The sequence below is a fragment of the Diadema antillarum genome, unplaced genomic scaffold, assembly GCF_040938485.1.
Source record: "Diadema antillarum isolate AM-2024a unplaced genomic scaffold, OU_Dant_1.0 seq00000454_RagTag, whole genome shotgun sequence".
Lineage (NCBI taxonomy): Eukaryota > Metazoa > Echinodermata > Echinoidea > Diadematoida > Diadematidae > Diadema > Diadema antillarum.
The window spans coordinates 640153-664422 of NW_027271426.1; the positions used below are offsets into that span (position 1 = coordinate 640153).

Below are 24270 nucleotides of genomic sequence, written 5' to 3' on the forward strand. Positions count from 1 at the left end.
CTGGGCAGGGACCACCACTCCAACTCTAACAACAATCTCCTCGCAAATAACAAAGAGGCAAAATGCATTCTTTCTGTCGGTCCTTTTCTCTCTCTCTTTTGCAAACAAATGATTATCATTAAGTTTATTTGGAGCATAATTTCATACACGCATAACTCTTTATTCGCTCTCTTTTTTTCTTCTGAGAAATAAACTGCAAAGCAAACTTTCGGAAGCATTTCTAGCTTCCGATGATCAGAAAATTAGCCACCCTTGATGCTGTGAATGCTGCCATTCCAACTTCCCAACTTCCCTAGCTCTAGACCCTTTCCCTCAAAGTGCATTTTGCCTCTTCTCTTTTGCAGGAGACACGGGTCGCGGGAGTGGGATGGGTCCTGCGGGGCTGGCCCAGGCCCAGGCCTTTGCCTCCCTCATCGGCCAGGAGGTGGCGGCTGCTTATCACCAGCGCACCAGCATTAGTCCCCAGGTGCCGGGCTCGCAGATCATCCAGCCCATCATTGTTATCCCCCCGACCCTGAACCCCCATGTCACCCCCATGGGCTTCGTCCCGCCCATGCCACCGGCTCACCTCCAACCCCCTTCCCACCCGCAGTCCCCTGTCCCCAGCACAAGCCATGCCCCGACGCCGGAGCCGCACAAGGCGCCTGGCAGCATTGCCTCGGTGCGGGAGGCGGCGGCCAGGGAGGTTGCCGCCCGCGAGGCAGCGCTGCAGCAGGCTGCGCTCAGAGAGCTGGCCATCTCGCACCAGTGGGTGGACACTGTCCAGGTGGCCAGACAAATCAAGGACATTCTTGCGGACAACAACATTGGTCAGCGCCTGTTCGGGGAGGTGGTGTTGAACATGAGCCAAGGGTCGGTCAGTGACCTCCTGTCAAGGCCAAAGCCGTGGGACAAAATGACGGCAAAGGGGAGGGAGCCCTTCATCAAAATGCTTCAGTTCCTATCCAGTCATCAGCATTTAGAGAGGCTCAAAGTCATCAACATGCAGAAGAAAGGTAGGTTTTTAGTTTCTGGATGATGCTGTGATTCTTGTTTTTATTTGACTAAAGTCAATCCTAGAAGGGAATAATGTTGAGATTAATCGTAACTAAATTTGGAGATACATATGTGAGAAGAACTTCCACTACAACTAGTGAAAAACTTTAGAATTAAGATGCAGTACAGAAAAGTCTGTTTAATTGTAGGTCTGTTGATGCTGTAAGTCCAATTAAACAATTCTAAATTCATTTTAAAATCCATGTACATGTAGCTAAACTAGATTATTTTCATGAAGAGTAAGATTATTGCTAAGAATATGCAGTATGCACAAACATTATTTGGATGTAGGCTGAGGACAAGTGAATCAGTGATGGGAGTGTACGTTTAGTTTTTGACCAAGCAACTGTCTCTTTCCTCCTCAGGCAAAGAATCCCCGCCAGGCCCGGCTTCTGTATCATCACCTGTCAAAGCCTCTTCCGATGAGGCCATCAATAACATCCTAGCTCTTGCCAAACAGGAAATGGAAGCACAGCGGGCTATGGCCCAGGAGCACGCTCGCCGCATAGCTATGGCTCGCGAGGAGTACGACAGGCAGTCACTCCGCTCCAGCCCCGACAGCACCCACTCCTTCTCGCCCAAGACGCCGCCCATCAGGAACGAGAACGAGGCCCTCGACATGTCGATGGGGGCGGATGCGAGGCACTTGCGCGACCTCAGGCTCGCAGGAGCGGAGCGGCGCCACTCTGTGGACTCGCACAACGGGGAGAGCAAGCAGATGCTCGCGAATGGTGACCTCGCCAAGAAAGTGGAGGAGACCTTGGAGAACATCAGCAAGACTCATGCCATGATGCAGGACGGCTGCCCTTCCCACGGCTACGGCCCCGGGAGACTGCCCAAGAGGATCCTTCCGCCGCTGACCACCGACCAGTACGAGACCAACAGGGAGCTTGACACGGTGGAGATCGCGCGGCAGGTGCGTGAGCTGCTGGTGAGGGGCAACATCCCCCAGCGGGTGTTCGGAGAACACGTCATCGGAATGTCCCAGGGGAGCGTGAGCGACATCCTCTCCAAACCCAAGACCTGGGACAAGCTGACGGTCAAGGGGAGGGAACCTTTCATCAGGATGAAAATCTGGCTGGACGAAGGAGGAGGAATGGACAAGCTCAAAGAACTTGTTAGAAGAGGTAATTCTGCTCTCTTTCCTTTAATGTTATGAATGCAGCTTTAATCGAGTCATATTTCTAAAGAGTCATTGTGACAATCAAGGAACAAGTTTTAATTTGTAGAATATTGGGGAATATGATAATGTTTGCAAAGCAAGGCAAAGACAGTAGAAATAAATCTTCTGTAAACCACTGATTTGCATTCTAAGACTATTTCAACATCAATTTCAGTTTTTACTGTCCATACTATCTTTTGCTCGATGTGATTCTATTACCTAGTTATGAGAAAGAAAGAACAAACATGTAGGATGATTTTTTGCATGTGAAGGTAGACTTCTTATCATGTTGTGTGTGTTTGTTTCCATTGCAGCAAATCTTTTCCAAGCTGACACCACCACGCCAAACTCAAACTCTCCAAGTCCGTGTCCTAGCATCGAGGACCAACCCCTGCCACTGCTTCCCGCGTCCCAAACCACTGCCAAGACCCCATCCCTTCCACGCTCCACCTCCTCCCCCCACTCCTCCAACTCCACCCCAACTCCAAAAACTGTCTCGCCCGCGCCCCCTCCATCCCAGCCCCCTGCGTCCCCCCGGCCCACCCCTTCCCCACGGCCTTACCTCCAGTCCCCCTCTTCCCCCAACCCCCTGCCAGATCTTCCGCCTGTCCACGAGCAGGCCGCCATGATAGAGTACTTGGACACGTTTGCCGTCACGCAGCAGGTCAAGAATCTCCTGCAGCAGCATGGCTTGGGCCAGAAGGCCTTTGGGGAGGCGGTCCTGGGGCTCACCCAGGGCTCCGTCAGTGACCTGCTCTCCAAGCCAAAGATGTGGCTGAAGCTCAGCATGAAGGGACGAGAACCCTATGTCAGAATGTACCTCTGGCTGCAAGACCACGATGGCATTGCCAAGGTCAAGAACTACAGGCCGAGGAGAAAAGGTGAGGCGATCATTTTCGAGATGATCTTGGAGAGTAAGAAACACAACAAAATGTTTACTAGATTCTACCAACCAGATGATTATGAAAGATGCTTTAGGAGGATTATGTGTGAGAGAATTAATGTGTATGAGGTATAGTCAGAAGTACTCTGTTTCTTGTTCTAACAGAAGTCTATGTTTTCATCTCAATGAAACTCGGCTTATTGTTTTGCAGATGTATATTTTTGAAGCCTCTGAAAGTATTCTGCCATTGAGAATGACAGGTTTCACAAACCCTCAGATAGGTTTTTGACTGTGTCACATTTCTTTTTATATGATTCTACAGCGCGGAGGTATGTCATGGTGTACCCTCAGTCTGCCAACTCCCAGGGTGTGAACAGCCCCCCTGCCAAGAAGGCCCGCGTCCTCCTGACACCAGAGGAGAAGGATGCCCTCAAAGCCTCCTACGACAGCGAGCCCTACCCGACACAGGCCACCATCGATGCCTTAGCTGCCCAGCTCAAGCTGCCGACGTCAACGGTCATCAACTGGTTCCACAACCACCGCTCCCGCCTCAAGCGAGGCGCGGTCAACATGGACCCGGACAACCCAATGCTGTACCCCCCGGCCCAGGAGATGCCGCCCTACCCGTCAGCCGAGGGCGCCCTGTCGGCGCGGCATGCCTTGATGCAGGAGGAGTTGGCCCGGCAAGCCGCCCTGGACGAGAGGTTACGGCGGGAGAGCAAGAACGCGGAGGAGGGGAGCGCCAGCATGCCTTCACCAGCTGCCGCCACTGTGGAGGCACCTGCCAGCGAACTCAAAGGGTCGCAGGTAAACGACCTGAAGCAGGCAATAGTTGCCTTGGAGAATGCCAGCAGGGAGGAGGAGGAGGAGGGCAAGCGGAAGCCGAGGGGGCGATATCCGGCCCTCCAGAGCGGAAACTGGCTTAACGACCAGGGGGAGGTAGGCCTTTCAGAGGATACAGAAGAAGAGACGGATGGTTGTGAGGAGCGAGAAGTTCCCCCAAGAAGGGATAGACGAATGCACACGCCTGATGAACAGGAGCCGAAGGTCGGGGAGCTGGAGAGTGACGATTCTGCCGGCGACGAGAGAAAGAAGCTGAAGAAAAGGGAAAAGCGGGCCAAACTTGGCATCGACGACGCCGTGCACAGATTGCAGAACGGAGTCAAAGAGGAGCGAGACGACTGGGAGTTTTAGCAAATCCAGTAGCTGCAAGGCATAGATATTTTCATAGTACCGAATCCTCTGGTTGTCTTCACGGATACGTATGCAATAATGTAACTTTCATGTCAGGAACTAATACGGGGCCTCATTACCAACACTAGTTTTCTTGGACACTGCCTGACACAGTGATGGAAACACATTTAACAAGTGCAAGAGATTACGGCTGTTGTGCCTGTGTGGACGTTTAATTCATGTCGGACTAATGAGAACCGGTTTTATTTTTGTCGTATTTATTGAACAAATGAGCTTTCTGACGAGATTAGAACAAAGAAGAAAGAAATTCAGATGTTTTCAAATAAGATTATTTTCATACTTAACTCCTGACGAGAAACAAAGTGTTTACTTTGTTGATGCTATGCATTCAAATGTTTCCAAATTCGGACCTCGCTTTTCCAGTCTGCCTAGAGTGATTTCCATTTCTTACAATGCCACATAAAAAAAGAAAAACATGTTTCCAAAATGTGTGTAGTACGTCATTGTTGCACTATTGACCTTTTAAAGAGGGGTTGCGATACAATTCATGTGCATGCTGAAAGAGAGAATGAAAATGCCAAAAGAAAAAACAGGTCAAACAAACGAGTTCCAGTATTCGGCAGAAGTGTCATCCTGCAAGCCTTTTTGGTGTAATTCTTCCCAGTCAGACAGTGATCATTCAAAAAACATGATTCTATTTGTGTGCTAGCATGTCGTCGAAATCCAGTATTCCTTGTTATTTCTTTCACTGCTGTGATCGTTGGGGCAGAGGATCCAGGGGAGGGGGGATGTCTTAACCAAAATGACAGAAAAACAAACATGACTGCATCATTATGGTATGTGACAAAATGCAGGCAGTTTTATTTGTGTCAAATGGTATAATGTTTAAATTTCAGTGTTCTGTTGGTTTTTTTTAGTTTGCGTTGTTTTCTTTGTAGGGAGGGCAATTTACAGAATTAAAGAGTTGGCAAGCTGCCAGAATGCATTGAATGGAAACTCCTTCGGGGATTGATCTCATGGTATTCAGGGGGTCAAAGGCCATTTTGGAATTTTGCTTGTGTTACGTGCGCATTAAAAAATGAACTCCAAAATGTAATCAATTTTCATACAATGAATAAGAAGCCAAACATTATTCAAATGGGTTTTGTGGATGGAATATGATAGTGCTCAGTTGAATCTAGGACAATATTGCATTCAAACAGACACTGTTTAAATATATTTTATTTTGTGTAGGCACATTGGTAAATACTATGATGTTGTACTGAGCCCGACCTGTGTTGGAAATCCCAGAGGAATATTGCACTGCAACGTATTGTCCATACATCTGCGGTATGGGAGTAACAGCATTTCCAAGTTTTATATTTTTATCCATGTATTTTTTACAGTAAATCCAATCCAAGAATCCAATTTTTATTTCCCCCCACCGCCGAAGGCAGGTAATCTTCACTGCTACGATGTAGAGATGGCAGTGCAGGACATTGCCATGGTTACTACGCAAGAGACTTGAGTGATGGTGGAGGGTGAATGTGATAAGACTCACATTATTGATGTATTGCTCTTAGTTTGTCTGAGTAACAGCTTCTCTGGCAGCATGGGTGGCGTGTTGTTATACGTGTGTTTAAGTGTTTAACAATAGCACTTCATTTTAACATCAAGTGTATTAATTATTGAGGACTTTTGCACTCCCAGGGAGCACATAATCGTGTTTCTGGCACTCGTTTGTAGACATGTCTCGGAGTTAGTGAGTGTTCACACACAGGAATGTGTTTTGTGGCTGACCACCAACTCTGAACAAAGGTCCGTTCAACAGCTGCATCAAAAATACCACAGCTTGTCAATCAGACACACGACTTGCGACACAATGCAACACAGATATGAAACAGGAGTAGGAGATGGGGGAGAACTGTACAAAATGTCACTTTTTTTTTTCTTCACTTTGTGTTTGTGGAGTATGAGTTGCTAGTATTATTTTTCATTTGGGATGTATGTACTTAAGCGTCATGCCAAGGGGACCTGTGAAAATGCGAGTGAAAAATAACAATTTGGAAGGCATGCCAACATTTGCACATGAGATGCAACAAATGGGAAAGCGCTGCATGGATAGTTTCTGCCTAGTGTGGCATTTTTTGATAGGAGTGACCAAGCCTTTGTAAGGCTTGACCAGTCACCAGTGGACGTTTTCTTTGATGTGGATGTGATAGATGTAATATGAGAGACAGAGAGAGAGGGGGGGGGGAGATAAAAGATACCCTGGGGAAGGGGTGAAATGCTGTTTGTATTTTTACTGGTGCTTATGCGTGTAGGCTTCTGACCAATATCATTATGTATGTACAGTCATCTCACATGTGCTGACTGTCTCATGTTAATCTGTACCATGCTCACTCATCTACTTAATACTTCTTCTTTTTTTCATTTTCTTTGCTATAGAGGGACAAGGTGCATTTGTTATGCTGACCTAAAAGTTAATAGTTATTAAAGGGAGAGGCTTGTCTTTGTATATGCAGATAAAATATAAAGTGTTCACCAAGCATTTCCATTTCGTTTAGAAATGAGGAAAGTTACACGAAGAAAGTACAAAGATTTTTGTTGTGTGTTCGTCTTATTTCCTGCTCTAAGGTAGTGGCCCTTTTTGTAAACCTGTCCAATTTCTGCTGTGAATTTAACATTTGAATCACATACTTTACAGTATTAAATTCAAGATGAAATTGCAAATTCCACAAGGTTTCAGCATTGGGGATGGATGAAGTTTTTGAATCAGGCACGTATTTAACCCGTTGAGGATGGGCTGTATTTGCTGCAACATGCATTTCCCATAGATGCTTGCCCGAGTATACTCGGGACTTGTCCTCAACGTTTAAGGAACATGATATTTTCGCAAGTCAATATGACATATTCCTTTACCATAATATAACTAGAGCCAGAACTAACAGTTTTGTCTAGCCAACCTATTGCTGTGGTGTACATTAACCACCCGAGTTGTGAAGATTTAATCAACATAACTTACAGTTAATTTTTTGGACCAGATATACCCTTCCAATGCAAATCAGGGCTTCTACTTGTACGACACCTTTCTTGCTTCATTTGAAAACTTGTACATACATACTGTATCATACGTCAGTGGCACACCATTGATTGGTGCGCTGCAGCGAGCTATTCAACTCATCTAGCACTACTTCAATATATTTCTGTAGGCTGCAAGACTGTGTTATCATTTGCACTCTATTTATTTTCTTCTTTCGTATTAATATCTTTAATTTGTGTTATTATGTGTATTCTTTGTGTCATTCATAGTACTTAGGTATTCAATAGCAATGCAGCACAGATTGCGTGGGACATTACGCAGAGTTCACCTCAGATTGTGTCTTCAATGTCTTCAAATAGTCGTCGTTATTCCAGGCTGGCGATATATACATTACTCTTGAATATTTGAAATGTTCGGAATTGAATCATGTCAGTTGTATCCTGTTGTATCGTATTTCTTTTGTTGTTGTCACATCTCATCACCAAAGGATCCATGCAAAGTTTATCGTCAGTTTATTGCACAAGTTTTTGTTAGTATTATTTTTCTTTTAGATAGATTCTTGATTATGTGGAAAATGAGATGTAGATTTTTCATGGTAGGTCAGGATTGTGAGTTTCAATGAGGAGTAAGGTTCTAATTAACCTTCTTTCTTGTTTGTAACGCTCCCCAGAGGATTGCTTTGTGAAGTGATGACTCACAAGCTTTTGTCTGAAAGTTGTCTTTTTCTTTGTGCATCTCATAAGAGTTAAGGAACACTCCTTTTAATCACATTGCTAAGTGCTCTTGAGCTCTCACATTGAATTTGCGATCGAATACTGTCAACCATGTCGGATATATGGGGGTTGGGAGGGGAAGGGAGGGTGTGGTTGGAACTGTTCAGTATCCTGTGCGAATATATGTATTGTGTTGTCGGGGAATGACAACTGTTTGTGCCTCTGCCGGATCATGGTGCTAAGATGGACTAAAATGGATTATCATGTTTGGTGACTTGTGTGTCTTTACAATGGATGTCAGTACTCAAGACAGTGTCTAATAAACGATCATAAGGTGGGAGAAATTTTGGAAAAAGAAGAATAATCAGTTTTGAATTTGCTATGCGACTGCAATTTCAATACCGATAGGCCTGCTGGAGCAAAAAAACAAACAAACAAACAAAAATCTTTAAAGGTAATCTCAACCCCCCCTTTATACCTCCCTCCTAAAACCACAGGTGTGGTCATTGAATTTTGTACCAGAATGAAGCAGGAAGGCCTGTAATTTTATTTCTTTTATAGAGCAATGGATCTAAATCATTTATAGGAAGTAGCAGCAGGTTACATTGCTTGCATCGATTGATTGATTGACCGAGTTGTTGCCATGGTAGTCACTGCAGTTGTCTGCACAAGTTGGCCGTGGAAAATTGATCCATGAATAGGATAGAGCCTTGGTGTGGGTAATTTGTTCGAACCGTTTACCCTCTGCCCCCCTCCTCACCTGCTGGGGACAAGATTTTTTGCTACTTCTCTATGGACTTACCATTGGTGTGGATGTGCATCCGCGATCATTAGTCTGAGGAACATCGAACGCATCATCGGCCAAGAACCAGAAGGGCACTACCGCATGCTAAGATTTGAGCGTAAATGAAAATAGACAATCAATTTTCATAAAAGAATAAGTTTATTTAATCAAAAGTGGCGATATTTATAAGCATTTTTCCGAATATCGGGTGAGATAGGTCCCATGTGGTTTTGATATTTAACATTTAAATGAAAATAAAAATGATTTAAAATTGACGCCATGATATAGAGGAGATTGAGCTTTACAGTGTGATACCAATAATTTAATACTCCGGAAGATTGAGATAACGTCCTTACTGGTTCTTAGCTGATGATTAACAGGTCATGAACAGTGAGAAAGAGGCTTCCAACCATTAACTATTAAGCAGAGTTTTACTTTGGGAGAATGCATTTGCGAGTGTATTGAATCACTAAGTATTATTTGTTCATTTTTTTTCCAAAATTGTTCGCAGTTTATGGGAAATGGGAGAAATTATACACTTGGGACTGACATTTATATTTTCACTATTACAAGTAGTGATTCCTTCCTGTGAGAGTAGCTCACAGGTTGTTGATATTTTGTGTATGATAATTTCATAATTTCATACCATTCATTATATTTCTGTGCCATATTTATCGTATGAAACCAAATGAAGCAACAGTACAATGAAATGTTTAAATGTCGTATTCAATTGAACAATTTTTTTTTGCCAAATGAACTACAGGATTCTGATTTCAACTTTCATCGACTTGTATTGATCGATGAATAATGAATGCAGAGGAGAAGAAAAGTGGATGCTACCGAACTTCATGCATGATTGTACAATATCAGTATCAAACCATGCAAAACCTCAACTACAGAGGGCAGTAGTGAATGGAAAACAGAAATATAGGGAGCAAATTGTTGAATTCAATGAATTGAATAAAATCTGCAGCAGAGTTTTTTTTGCTCCACTGCTTATTGAGAAATTCCAGTGCTTGGGTGCTTCAAAGTTTTTCCGGTATATATTGTTTCATGTAAGTGTTCTTCATATTCTTGTATCATAATGTAATGTATCATGACCAATTAACAGAGCCAAAGGAACACAAGTTGTTGGTGCATTAAGCTACTTATATTTTTTAGCATATTTAATGAGGAAAAAAAAGAAAGAAAACAACATTCTGGGCTTAGAGGCAAATATATTTATTAAACAAAACAACAGGCTGAATGTATTCACTATGTTAATATGTAGTTGTATGAGTTTTCAACCAAGGAGCTGTACTGTGTTGACAAAAACATCTATGTTGAAGACGCAGTTTTATTTTGTGGGCAGAACTATGTGCACAATCCCAAGTGCATACCCATATTTGGAGAAGAACAACATTAATTCTTTAAATGTTCGTTAATGCACAAACTGGATATCGGCCCAAAATGTAAGATGGACCAACTGAAAGAAAACATTGCAGGAGACTAGACTACTCATTGTGTATTCCCCAAACTAGTAATGCGGATATATTACCTAGTGCTGGCCAACAGAGCATATTTTAATAATTTTTGTTCTTTATCAGAGATGTCACTTCTGTTGTTGTGAGCACTTCAATTTTGCTCAAAGCGGCATTGCTTTAAAACCATTGTATCCTTCCGTCATATGTGTACATTTGTATGTATGTATATATTTTTTTCTGTCTCCTGTAAGAAGATAGTGAATGAAAGGAAAATTGGTTTCCACAAATGCTGGAAGCCGTAGAGCTAATGTCTGTAGGCTCATCCGCTTTTAAAGCACATCCTTACAGTTGACTTTCTTCTTTTAAAACTTTGATAATTATAATGGAAAGGTTTTCTTAGTCGAGGCATCTTCAACTCTTAATAAGTGTCTCGTTCATGAATGCAATGATGCTGTCTAGATAAAGTCTTCTGAACTATGCTAATGGGGGGGGGGGGGAGGAGAAGCTTGTAGTATTGTTGTCTTTTGTTGTCTTTTTAAAGTTCTCAGTGCTTATCACACTGCTTGCTGCAATACTTTAAAGCACATTAAAGTACTTATTAAGTTGTTTTTAATAACTGCGAAAACTGATACCGAGAATCGTTCTCTAAGATTATTGTGTTGGTCTGTCAATACGATGGTAGTGTACAAATGTATGCTAAGATCCACTTTGTTTTGCACTCTTTGTAGATAATACAGAAGAGAGGGAGGAATTTACTAGCCTTCATCCAGACTTTAGTGAACACAGTACAGCTCATCAGGTTCTTACATGACTCTAAAGTTATCCTAGGTCATAGTATGTGTCGTTGCGTTGCGTCGTATATATATATATATATGTGTTCATATTTATCTTGCCATTTATCGTAAGCATTGTTCAAGAATTTTGTCTCCAAGAAAGTTAACAGGCAAACAGAATGATGTAAACCTACAAATTGACTTCCAAGCAATGCCGCAACAAGTTGAAAGCGAATCATGTCTCGCATGTTTTTCCTTTTGTTTTCTACGAATATGTTCGTCAGGAGGAAGAAAGAAATGGGAGGAGATGACAGGATGCCATGTTTTTTTTTCCCCTAGAACATGCAAATAAAGGACATTGTCTCAGACAGTTTTACACTTTGCCTTGTCATCTTGTCGGCATTATGGCGTGTTACCATGGATACCTGTAAGTGATGCATTCCTGGACATTGCATACTGTAGAGAGAGAGAAAGAGAGAGACAGACAGGGAGGGGGAGAAAGGAGAGAGGCATTACATCCCTGAAATAGAGGTCAGAAGATGAATTGTGACCGTGCATCACAAAACAAACAAAAAGTCGCACCCCTTGATTTTACATGAGGACTCAAAAAAATCTTCAAGCTTACTTAAATAGAGCAAACTCATATAATTTGGATGATACAAGTACAACCTTCGAGGGAAGAAGTTTGGAATTTTATAATTTCAGATATTTAGTCTCTATGTGACCTGCACACAAATCTTAGCTAGATTTTCCTTCTTATGAACAAAACAAATATTGTGTGCCATTTGCATAAAACAAATAACTTGTGTCAATAGCATCCTAGCAATTATAGTGTTGTAGGCTGGCTGGAGTTTTTAATGATGAATTTTGAACATGGACAGGATTGCAGTGGTCAAGTGTGTGTGATCAAAAAGTGATTTCTGTTTTATTTTATTTTTTTTGTACATAAAGAAATGAGTGAGTTGTGAAGCAGTGGCATTATCAGTTTATAAATATCTAATGAGGTGGCAGTATGGATGTTTGAGGGCAGTTGATTCCAGAGTTGGGAAGCAGTAGGTTGAAAAGCGTATTGGATGTCTGTTACTGGAGGTGAATATGTACGTGTGGAAAGAGAGTGCTATCTGTTTCTGGTTGGGGCCAGTGTGATGGTGATGAGGCGAGGAAAGTGTGCAGAGACATGAAGGGAATTGATGATGAGGACGATTGTTTGTCAGGTCTAGTGTCATAGATAGGTGCGATGTTTCAGTGCGGCCGTCAGATGGTAAAACGGTCTAACTTGAAAATTTGACTTTTTGAGGTAAATTCACTTTCCGGGACATGTGAGGGTGCTCTTTCCAATGGTGCTATCGAGAAAATCCCATCATGTCTTGTTTTAGAGATAATTTCCGCTATCTTGGTACTTTTTTGTATTTTTCCTTCAGATTTGATGGTAAAACAGTCTATCTTTGAGTTAGCCCATTGTCAGTAATATCGTTTGGAGGTAAAACGAGCAATCTTTTACATAAACCATATAACCTTCTTAACTGAGATTTTTTAAATCATCACTGTCAGATGGTAAAAAATGGTCTATCTTCGAGTTAGACCAGTTTACATAGTGTTTGTGGTCTATCTAGAAGATAGACCATTTTACCATCTTATGATGTGTAGCGGGAGTGTATACATGTGCTGTGGTTTAACAGTCTATCTGCACAAAAATCTCATTTGTTTTATAATTAAAACCCCAAATAAGCACAAAATTCTTCAGTTATCAGTGTGCTTCTTCTTGTCCCATTGCTAAAAATGCATTATACCCATCTCCTAAAAAAGCTCATTTTTCTCAGAACAGCAATTTTCGAGATAGACCGTTTTACCATCTGACGGCCGAGTGGAGGTGTTGGAGTAAATCGAAGGCAAGGGTCATTACATGTAGTTATCGTTGGCAGGCTTTTGAAAACACTATCGATGTGGCGGCTCCATTTGAAAAAGAAAAATTATTAAACTTTCCTGACTGAGCTGAATGATATGTATGATGATGTTCAGATGCATGAAACAACACTCCAGCCTGATAATTTTTTTTTTAGAGTTATGCTGTCGATATCAGGGGATCTATGAACAATTATCACCATGCTTGTAGACTTTTTACTGAATGGTGAATATGTGGACGCTACTGTTGACAGAAAATACTGACTATAACCAATCTGTCGTCACTCACAAAGTCCCATTCTTTTAATGCATTCAGTGTGTATGTGTGTGTTTTCATACCTTTAAATTTACATAGTATCATAGACTTTGACAGCATAGGCCTATAGTGCCATGCAGCTCAGCTTTTCGATCGGTAAACACTATGAATAATGCCTTTAAGATATAAAGCTTTTCATCGCAGTTACAGCTGTATGTGCTGGAGATGTTCAAGCTTTTCTGTTCCAGGTATAGTGAACACACAATTCTCTCCTTTCATGCACAACAGGCCGATATGTGGAGCTCCAGGGGCAGTTCACACAGCAGAGCTTGACGGTCGCCGAGCAGAAGGAACTCATCAGCCAGCTGGAGAAGGATCTGCTGAGTGTGAACGCACTCTCGTCCAAGTACAGGGGAGAAGGAGAGGCAAGTGCAGGCAGATACAGTGAACTCCCGTTATAACGAACACGGTTGTAACGAAATTCCGGTTACAACGAAGTAAAAATTCAGGCTGCAACATTATCCGGTCTATGTATTTTTATTGTTTATTTGTTCGGTTATAACAAAATTTCGATATAATGAAAGAAAACTGCCAGAATGGTCTCATATTCAAGTAATGTGCAGTTCAATGTTTTCAGGTTAGCATGCTTACTACAGTGTCGGGGGCGATCGTTAATGATTTCACATTCAGGTACTAATCCCAGTGAGTAAGATTATACACAAATGTGCACTAGATGTTAAATTGTTAACTTTTTTTTTTTAGTCCTGGGGTATTGATAAAATGAAGATTTAAAGAAAAACTGTAAGGATTTTTTTCATAACCTAATACCACAAAGTTCCTCTAAAATATAACTTAAAACCTCTTCTTTGGTCTCCATATCAAAACTCAATGTAAGAGCAGCATGGAGCATGGAATATCAAAGCCAGTGGAATGCTAAGCATTGAGTTGTCACTGTGCAGTTGACCAGTTCATTGGCGACTTCAAATTGATCAGTGTTTCAGGATGTGAATATTAAAAGCAATGTTATGGTATCATCCTTCCATTTTGTATTTCTTTAAGGAATTTATTTTGCTTATATCTACATTTTTGCTAGGTCGGGCAAGGCATGGGTAAGAGTAACAGTCGCCATAACTAAACTGTTTCATGAATGTATGCATAAATGTGAACATGTCATCCAACTGTTCCCTAAGTGGTAGATGATGCAGCATAGATTTAATGTAATGGCAAGAATGTTGTTTTTACTGCTGAAAATGGGTTGCCCCAATACTTTCTTTGAGGGTTCAATGAAGAGATCGAGCAAGAATATGATATTGTCCAATGGGTGTGGCTTTGCCTGCTTCTGTATGTATCCGTTCAATATGAGATGTTGTCATTGTTCAGGGCCGGTGGAGTGTTTTCAAAAGTGGTGGGGGGCCCACTTCCGGGTTTCATGAGCTAACAAGCAAAAAACAAAAACAAAAACAAAAAAAAAGGTCCTCATGCAGCTCATCTCTCCCCTTGCATTTCCAGGTTTCTTCAGCTGACAAGCAAAAAATAAAAAATAAAAAGAAGTCCTCGGCTCATCTCTCCCCTTCCATTTCCGGGTTTTTTCAGCTGACAAGCGAGAAAAAAAAAAAAAGGTCTTCAGTGGAAAAACATTCTATTTCTATTTAGTGCCACTTACATATTTCCGGGTTAAAAAGAAGTGTGGGGGCCCAAAGTGATGACACCTTATGTATTCCTTTGTATGGTGCACAAAAAGTGTGGGGGCCTGAGCCCCCACGGTTCTGCCGGCCATGTTGTTTGAAGTGGAAGATCGCTCCTATTCTCTAATTGGCCACATTCTTTGTTGCATAGGGCCAAGCCACCCCGTCAAACACAGAGGCTGAACTGGTTGCCAAGGCAGTTGGTGAGACGAGAAGTGCAGGTCAGTTTGTTGAAGGAGAAAAATGAAAAAGAAGTGGGCAGAAAACTAAAAAAGAAGATCATGAATTCCTGATGAGTAATTTTTGTATTTTAATGAGACTGTAATACCGAGAAAGTGACCCAAAATAATCTTTACCAGGTTTCTGATGGTATGAGTTCTCTTTCTGTGGAAGTCTTGAGTGTTTTTGGCAACATCAGAGATTATAGGATTACACTGTATTTTATTCTTTCTCTGCCATCTATCTACCACACTTCAGCAATCTTGAAATTGAAAGTTTGTCATGAAAGCAGGGGCGGATCCAAAAAAAATTCTGTAAAGGGGGGGGGGGGGGCACAACTGATATTTCTGGTGCTACTTCCGAGTTTCATTTCATTTTTTTCTCTTTATTTCTTTTGTTTTTAATGAAAAATAAAGAGGGGGGGGGGTGTGCGCCGCTTGCGCCCCCCTCTGGATCTGCCACTGTGAAAGGAAGTTTAACAAGTTTCATTAAATTCTTGCATCGATGACTTTACACTGGAATGGTACTTTAAAAGTAAAAACGTTCAACGGTTGTGAACATGAAAGCTTCTAAACTCTTCCAAATTGATATACTTGACTCAAAAAGAAGTGTGAATGATTACAGTAGGTATACAACAGATAGTAATTGAAAACAATAAAGACATTACCTTGGTACAATGTATCATAAATATCATGTTGTATAGGACACATACACACACACACACACACACACACACACACACACAATTAAATGGGTTATTAGTATGAAAATGTCTAAATATGAGCAAAAGATATGCCCGACTTTAAGGAAGCATGAGAGATAATGGTAAGTACACAACAGATCAGTAATTAAAAAAGAAATAATCATGAATATCAGGGTACAAGACATGAAAAATCTAATATCAGATATTAACTCTACCAGTTATCACAATAATTATGTCAAAGACATCTTGTCTTTTACGTGGTTAGATTTTGATATATGGGGGGGGGGGGGATGTGACTGTGTATGCATCTTTTCTTAATTGAGAATATCTACCAAACTCACATGCAAGTTGTCTTAACCCATTTACATCCTCTCTTTTTTTTTCTTTCTTTTCCCCTTTTTTGTTTTCTCTTTACAGCCCCCGTAGAGACAGCTGCCAATGCCGGAGCGGCGGAGTCGCTCCTCCCCATCGTCTCCAGCCAGCGGGAGCGGTTCCGCATGAGGAACCAGGAGCTGGAAGTTGTGAGTTTGTTCTTCCACCTGTGTCCTTGTTCTCTCCCTCATCCTGCCATAGGCCTAAAATCAAGGAGGAGGACTAATTTGTGTCACAAAATCAAACTAGAAAAACACTCTGAGAGCGCAGACCTCCGCAAAGTAGCAACTTTCCACCGATGATCTTGCTTTTCCATAGAGATCAGTGATTTCCACCCATGTGTACAGGCATGCTGAAAAATCGCCCGATTTCCCAATATAGAAGCCTTTGTTACGACGTAAACCCTCAGCTGTGCGGCATGCCTCGCTCTTTCAGAAACTAGAGCATGCACTTTAGTGCGCATATGAAAACCTCAAAGCTTGGATTCCCAAAAGAAGGTCATTGACCCTACCTGCCAAAATATCGAAAATCCTTCATAAAATCCGTAAGAATGTATGGATCACTACCAAAATTTGATAATCTCTTCCTTGTGTCATTCTCAACCTTTCCTGCAAGTTTCATCCAAATCTGTGCACAACTTTTTGAGTTATTTTGCACATGGACAAACAAACAAACCAACAAACCAACCGTAATGAAAACATATCTCCTCAGTCAGTCCGCAGCGTGAGCGAAAACGCACGTATTTATTCAAGTCGTATGCACGGCTGAGCGGTGCTTGCATACGTAATGAGCAGATACATGGTCATGAATAAATCCGTGTAGAATGAGTATTTCTTGTCAGTTTTCGACACTTTTAGTATCGACTGAAAGAGAAAACATTAGCAAATATGCTCATGATCAAAATAAAACAAAAAAGAAGAATATAGAATATCAAAATCTCTCTCGAATTTGGTATTTATTCAAAAATATTCCTTCACGTTTGACGCCAAAAAACTAACCTGAAATCTTTCATGCCCCTCTAAAATATGGTGAAGACTATGTCCGCTAAAGTATATAGTATTACAATAAGGGCAAGTTTTCTCATCTTCATTTCAATACGGGTCAGGAACTAGCAAAATTCAGAGACATGTCTAGCGTCGAGTTTAAAAAGATTATCCTCGCGTTCGCACCGGAATTCCGGGTCTGTGATTGGTCGAAATCTGTCGCAAGACGCGGCGTGTCGCATTGCATAGTATCCATTGGCTGCTGACTCAATGCTGTGAGTTCAAAAACTGTGTATCAGATAAAAGTGTCATTGATATGAGTAATAGCTGAATAGTGTACAATTGAGTTGGAGGTAATTTGAAAATGAAAGCCTATATTAGTTTCATGAAATCCATGATTTTTTTTTAAATGTTAGGTTCCAGATTGTGATCGAATTTTCACTCTCTATACAAAACTTGAACTTTACACAGAAACCAATGATGTGTATGTGAGTGCGCACTTACAGTGACCCTGAACAATGGACCTGGCTACCACCTGTCCCGAGCTCTGCTGCAAGGCACATGAATGCTTTATCAATTATTCATGTGGATTGCCCTGAGCACTGCTAGTCTGAATTCTTGACACAGGGTGAAATGCATGCACATGAAAGAAGTAAGCACATGTTTCCATGTGCTTGCACACACCACATTTCAGAATGAACAAAGACTAGCTGCGATAGTGGAATTCCTCATGAAGCATTCCAATCCTGGTCATTGTCCACGACCATTGTCTGGGTATCAACAACACACTCCACGCGTGTTCATTCACTACCCCACTTCCGGTAAGAAAACATAATTTGCCTTGTTTTCAACAGGAAAATTCACAACCTTAAAAATGGTGCCCCTCTTCGTTTTTTAATTGATCATACTCGCTCAAGATTCACAATTGTGAAATCGAAGAAATTACGGAGATCTATTTTCAATACCAGTCAGGAACTAGCAAAACATCAAACTATGATCTAAAAGCTTCTTGAACACTGGCAAAATAATCGTTTACTTTGGTGCCAAAATGGAGTACTATGTTGAGATCAAAAATAGGGAAATTAGGTATCAAATTAATGAGCATAATCACCTCTATAACCTACCCAACCATCCTGGGTCAAACAATGCACTGCGAAAGCTATAAAGGCTGTTATTGCGACCTCTGCAAAAACTCTCGCAAAGTATCGCGAAATCCCGTCAGTCTCAAGGGCACAAACTGCGCAAACGTGATTCTGAATAAAATTGTCGTTCGTGCCTCATTATCGCACACGCTGCGGACTGACTGTCCTCCTTTGGTGGAGGTAAATATAGTTTCATCATATTTTATAAATGTAGTTTCTTTGTAAAATTTTGTCCATGACAAACTTGTAGAGAACAGCAAGTGAAATGAAATGGAATTAGATAAGATTATCATCTCAAGTGAACACATGCACCATTTATTGTCTCTTTATGTAAAGCAAATTTTTAAAAGATTGCTCAATTAAAACATATTCACCTAAACCAAATGATTAATTTATTGTCTAATTGAACCTGTGACTATCTAATGACTAGAAAGTCTCTTCAGGAATGTTTTACTGCCCATGAGCAAGCTGTAATTCTTTGATTTCATTTTGAAAGCCTTTTTTATGTGACATTTTTATGTCACAGTTTGAACACTGAATTCGTCAGAAGGTTTCTGAGATGACACATTAGATTCAAAGTTCGAAGCTAAGCCCAAGAAAAGGAGGAAGAATGAATAAAATTTACATGAAGTACTTATTTTTCTTCCATTTTGGGCATACTGCTTGAAATCATGATTTCATATCAACGAGTTCTATTGCGAGCCTGTATGACCATCTTCAATTCTCGATCAAATCTATTCAGGAGAACCGTCAGCATCAGCAGCACAACCTGGTCCTGCAGACAGAACTGGACAAGCTGAGACAAGACAACGTCAAACTCTACGAGAAGATCCGCTTCCTACAGAGCTACCCGTCGTCACGGGTAACCAAACTCTCTGCTCTACTTAGTCTAATATTACTGTAAACATGGCGATTTTCCTGGTACATTAATTTTCACGCATTTTGCACTACTTCCTGCTAGCGCGAATTCTAAAACCCTCAAAAATATCTTCACAGTTTTCTCTGCGCATTTTAAATGGATTGACAATTGCACAGCACAAACTGGAGAACCCTGCAAATATGTTTTTGAGCCGCTCAGCATGAAAAATTAATCTCTTGAAAATATTGACATTTACAGTACATCAAAGGATTATGCGATCCTTCCATTGTGGCATACTAATATAAACAGTGTATTTGCACCTAAGCTAGAAGATTGATAATCTAAATCACATGGGAGCCAACTTAAAAAAAAAAAAAATTGCCAGATATTTATTAGAAGTTATGTATTATAGCATCTACACAGCCTCTAGAATTTTACAAATCATCTCTTGAATATAATGGTTGAGTGATTATGGGCCTCAGGTGTATACGTACATAATCTCTCAGGGTCACGACATGGGCCACACTCAGTTTCCATAAGTCACCACATTAGATGCTTTCTAATATTAGATGCCCTCAGAAAATTATAGGACAGTGGGCTTTTGTTAAACTAATGTTCTGACACAAGTAAAGTATGTCTGCCCAAACAAAAAGTGTTTTATGCAGCATGATACAGCCATGTTACCATGCCAAATTGTATTGGGCAAGGTTCAGATACCATTGTCATTTCATAGTAAAAATATGTAACACAAACATTAGTTCTTAGCAACTTGAATGCAAAGGGCAGGATGTCACTTTAATTTAAATTCAAACATGTCATCCTCAGCTTAGCTCCATCCATTATCAGGGTTTCAGCCTCGCATTGTAATACGCTTTCCTTACTAGCCCCATCCTATGTAATCAATTATGGTGGTGTTATTCAATTGCACATGTCCATCTCCAAGACGATTTTGGCTTTGTGCACATCTCTGACATTGTTGTACTGGCATTGGCAGGGTACCAACAAGCTGGATGACACGGAGAGCCGCTACCAGAGTCAGTACGAGGAGAGGCTGGACCCCTTCAACTCATTCAGCCGGAAGGAGCGGATGAGGAAATACATGGGGCTCAGCCCCTTTGACAAGGCCACACTAAACACGGTACGGCTGCTGGCAGTATTTTGTCGGCTCCTGGGCAGTGTGTGATACCTGTGTGCTAGATGATGATGATGATGGCGATGATAACGATGACGACAGTGATCATGTTGATGATGATGATGATGCTGATGATGATGACGATGACGACGATGATGACGATGATGACGATGATGATGATGATGATGATGATGATGATGATGATGATGACGATGATAATGTTGCCTACAATTGTACCAGGGATGATGATGGCCACATCATGAATGCTAGAATGATGATCATTGATGGCCAAATGGATGGTGGGTAATGGTGTTGAAGATGATGATTGTGATAATGATGATGATAATTGTGATGGAAGCTCTGACAGGCTGTCATGTAATGACAGTAAGATGATGATGATATTGATGATTATTGTGATAATGAGACATACAATGCTGGCATGAAAACTGATTTCTAGGAGACTGTGCTGAAATGATGAATAATCATTGTGTTAAAGGAGGAGAAAAAGACCTTAATGAAAACAGTGATGGTTACAGTGATGCAGAAACATGGAATGAAATGAAATGAAATATGCTTGGGTTATAAACATCAAGTACAGCAAGAATGATTGAGCAGGTTCAGGTGATGATGAGGTTAGGTGCTGAAGTGATGACTATCCTTATTTTGAAATGGGAAAAAATGTTATGATGAAGATTAGGATAACGACAAAGGCAGTAATAATGATAGTAGTAACGGTGACAAAACGCAAAGTGATAACATTGGGTAGGATGAGTATTATACCAAATGCAAGTGCTGATGATGATGTGGTAAGTGGTGGAGTGATGACCATTATTGTATTAGGGGAGCAGATGATAACCGTGATGAAGACGGTGGTAGTAATGGTGATGATGGTGATGATGGTAGCAATGACAACATGTGTGTGATGATGATAACCAAGCAGATGAAAGGGAGGATGACCACAGAAGATGTGGAAGAAGACAGGTTGAGGAGGAGCTTGGGAAGGTTTGCTTTAGAAAGGGGGACACCCTAAATCGGGCAAGATGGAGAGAAGGTGTGAGAGTGGTTGCTGCAAGAGTGAGGTAAATCCGGCCACCCCCATTATCGGGGACAAACCTGGATAAAAAAAAAAAATGGATGATGGTGATAATGATACTTACGGAGGTAATGGTAACTAATAAAAGAAAAGTCTTTGTTTTTGTTAACTGATGAATTATGTACATATATGTGTTATTTCAATTTGGACTAATCTTGTGTATGCATTGGCCCATGTCACAACAAGTGTTGGTTGATTCTATTGTACCTTTTTTGTTTGAGGGCTCCAGCTACAAGCACATACATATAATTGCTTCTTAGGAGAGTCCTGGCATGTATTGGTTTCTTTCTTAATGACTTGTAAGTTGTACATTGTTTTATATTTTGCCAAAATAAATGAATGGAATGATAACGACAATGATGAGAATGAAATCAGATGCTGACTGCAAGGTGTGAGCAGTGATAAGGATGTGATGGTTACTGTCGTGGAGCTGCATTTCTTCTGAGGTGATGTAATTTCTCTTTCCCCTCATCTTGTCTTGTCTCTAGGGTCGGCTGATACTGTCCAGCAAGATTGCCCGCACCATCTTCCTCATGTACATCATCATCCTCCACCTCCTTGTCTTCCTCGTGCTCTACAAGATGGCACACACCGAGTCCTGCAAGAGAGACGTCGCCTCCGAATGCGTACAGAAGTAAGTAGACATTAGAATCATACTTTAGCATAACCCCGTCCCTCCCCATCTGCCTGAAAAAAATGTTATTTTGACACAACTATTTCTGAGTATCATATTTTTTTTTTCTGAACATATGAAGACCCCATCAGTGTACCTACTTTATATCAAAACCTTGGACAAGAAGATTAGCTTAGGCTATAAAAATGTTTTATACTGGTAAAGCTGGTCATTTTAAAAAGAGATTAGGCGTGACATCTCAAATACCCATGCATACAGTATATATTCATACTTTGCATGTGTGATCATTTGAATGCTTATTTACATACATCATTAATGCTTGTTTTACTGTTTATACAATAAGATATGTGTATGCGAATTATAGAAACAGCTGTTTTGTGCAAAATTTAGTCAGTGTACCTAGACCCTGTTTCGCTAACATGGGAACTATATCAAGCCAAACAATGAACCCAAAGTTGGGGACAGATTCAGAACAAATCTAGTTTGGAAGGATACATGTACAGTGACATACAGGATGTATTCTAGAACGTGTCAAGATGGGAGCAGATAGCATTCACAAATTGGGTGAAAAAGTTCGTAACTTTTTGGGCTGATCTATTCCAGAATTGTCTTGGAGATCAGTTGAATTGAACTTAGGATTGATTTTAGAGCTTAGTGGACAGTTCCCCAGGAAACTAATTGTTATTATCACATGCCTGAAGAGTACTGAGACTCTTCTCTCTCATCTCTGTCCGCAATGGCCAAAAACTGGCCCATAAATTCCCTTCGAAGATGAAAACGGTGAACCAAAATTTTGCTTTCCCGTTCCAACTCTGTCATTCTACTTTCTGTCTCCCTCTCTTTTCTCCTGTTAACCTCAAGGTTTGCCGAGCACATGCACGTATTTCATCCGGACGATGGGCACGGAGTCGGTGCTCATGTCGATCATGGCGGATAGCTAAGATTCTGATTGAGCGGGACCGATCCACACTGACCCACCATGGCCGAAATGATACTTTTGCGTTGCCTGTATAGCTGAGCATATTTGTGCATACAGTCCTTGACTTGGAACGGCATGCTCTCACAAAAGATAAAAATAAAAACAAAACAGTTTTGGTCAAACGCTAAGGGCCTACTGAATAGAGGTCTGTGTAGCTGTTGCATGACTCGTATAGCAGTTAACACCAGGTTCTTCTCAGCAGGTAGGCCATGGCCCGCTCTCAGGTGGGCACCAATGTCGGCCAAAAATGAAATGAAATAGAGCCGTATTCAATGTAACTGGGCCTCAAAAAAAAAAAAAAATGCATTAGCCAAAGTGGGCCTCGGGTTAGAAAAGGTTGAGAAGAACTGTTTTATCCCGTGCAGCAGGGATATCTGAAGAGTTTGTTCGCAAAAACCAATAAGTCCATTTTTGAAGATTTTTAAGTACGGTCTCTGTCATAAAGTACAAAATAATACCTTTGAAATGATATACAGTATTGGTCACTACATATGAAGGTACATTTTTGAAGTTATGGTCAAACGAAGCAAAAATTTTCTTATTGTTCTCTTTATTTTTCTTGACCTTTAATCGCAAATATCTCCATTTGGCAAATATGGACTTATCGGTTTTTGCGAACAAACTCTTCATCTCTTGATAATTTTGTTAGAGGGAGGCCACCTGTCTTGGACAGTGCATCTTGAGGGAAACTCCAGAAAAAAAAAAAAAAAAAAAAAACAGGACCAATCAGCATGAAGACATTTTGCACGCTGCTGGCTGGCAGCAGGGTGCTTATGAGAATTTGTAACCCCCCTAAAGGAAGCTTTTTTTTAAAAACTTTAAACACACCTTAATATTCCTTGCGATGTTTCTGCTGGGTTGCTCCAGAGCTGTTGGGTTGCTCAAGAGCTTAGTACATTATTATTACTTCATTAGCGTGTGTCACATAGGAAAAAACAAAGTTATTGTGTCTGCATTCTCTGCTCCACCGTCCTGTCATACGTAGCTATGACTATTGATAACTACATGTGGCTGAATATCTATTACTCAAGGTTATGTAGTCTTATTGGTGATCTATCACTTGGTCTACTCCCACTTTGTCTAATAACCATTTAGTCTCAACCCACATGGTCTAATCCCATTTCATCTACAACCAGTTTGTCTAATCACCATTTAGTCCAGTTGACACTTAGCCTCATTACCAGTTGGTTTACTTCCAGATGGGCTATGCCCACTTCGTCTAATACCCACAGTTTATTAGACAAAATGGGAAAAAGTCCAAGGAGACAAAAATGCAATTAGA

At 41.1% G+C, this 24270-nt stretch overlaps 2 protein-coding genes across 2 annotated transcripts in view; both read left to right on the forward strand.

The window, feature by feature from the left end:
- LOC139732843 (homeobox protein cut-like 1) overlaps positions 1 to 6489 on the forward strand; it is a 50642-nt gene extending 44153 nt beyond the window's left edge. The window contains exons 12-15 of the mRNA XM_071643683.1: positions 345 to 995; positions 1401 to 2162; positions 2512 to 3078; positions 3403 to 6489. Of these exons, the coding sequence (XP_071499784.1) occupies positions 345 to 995; positions 1401 to 2162; positions 2512 to 3078; positions 3403 to 4274 (2852 nt within the window). The 3' untranslated portion in view covers positions 4275 to 6489. The remainder of the gene's footprint in view (positions 1 to 344; positions 996 to 1400; positions 2163 to 2511; positions 3079 to 3402) is intronic.
- Positions 6490 to 11446: 4957 nt separating this feature from the next.
- LOC139732858 (protein CASP-like) lies at positions 11447 to 23380 on the forward strand. Its single transcript, XM_071643697.1, has 8 exons — positions 11447 to 11456; positions 13476 to 13612; positions 15024 to 15093; positions 16212 to 16315; positions 19034 to 19153; positions 20145 to 20288; positions 21864 to 22009; positions 22871 to 23380. The coding sequence occupies exons 1-8, from the start codon at positions 11447 to 11449 to the stop codon at positions 22944 to 22946; spliced, it is 807 nt and encodes a 268-aa protein (XP_071499798.1). The 3' UTR covers positions 22947 to 23380.
- Positions 23381 to 24270: the final 890 nt, after the last annotated feature.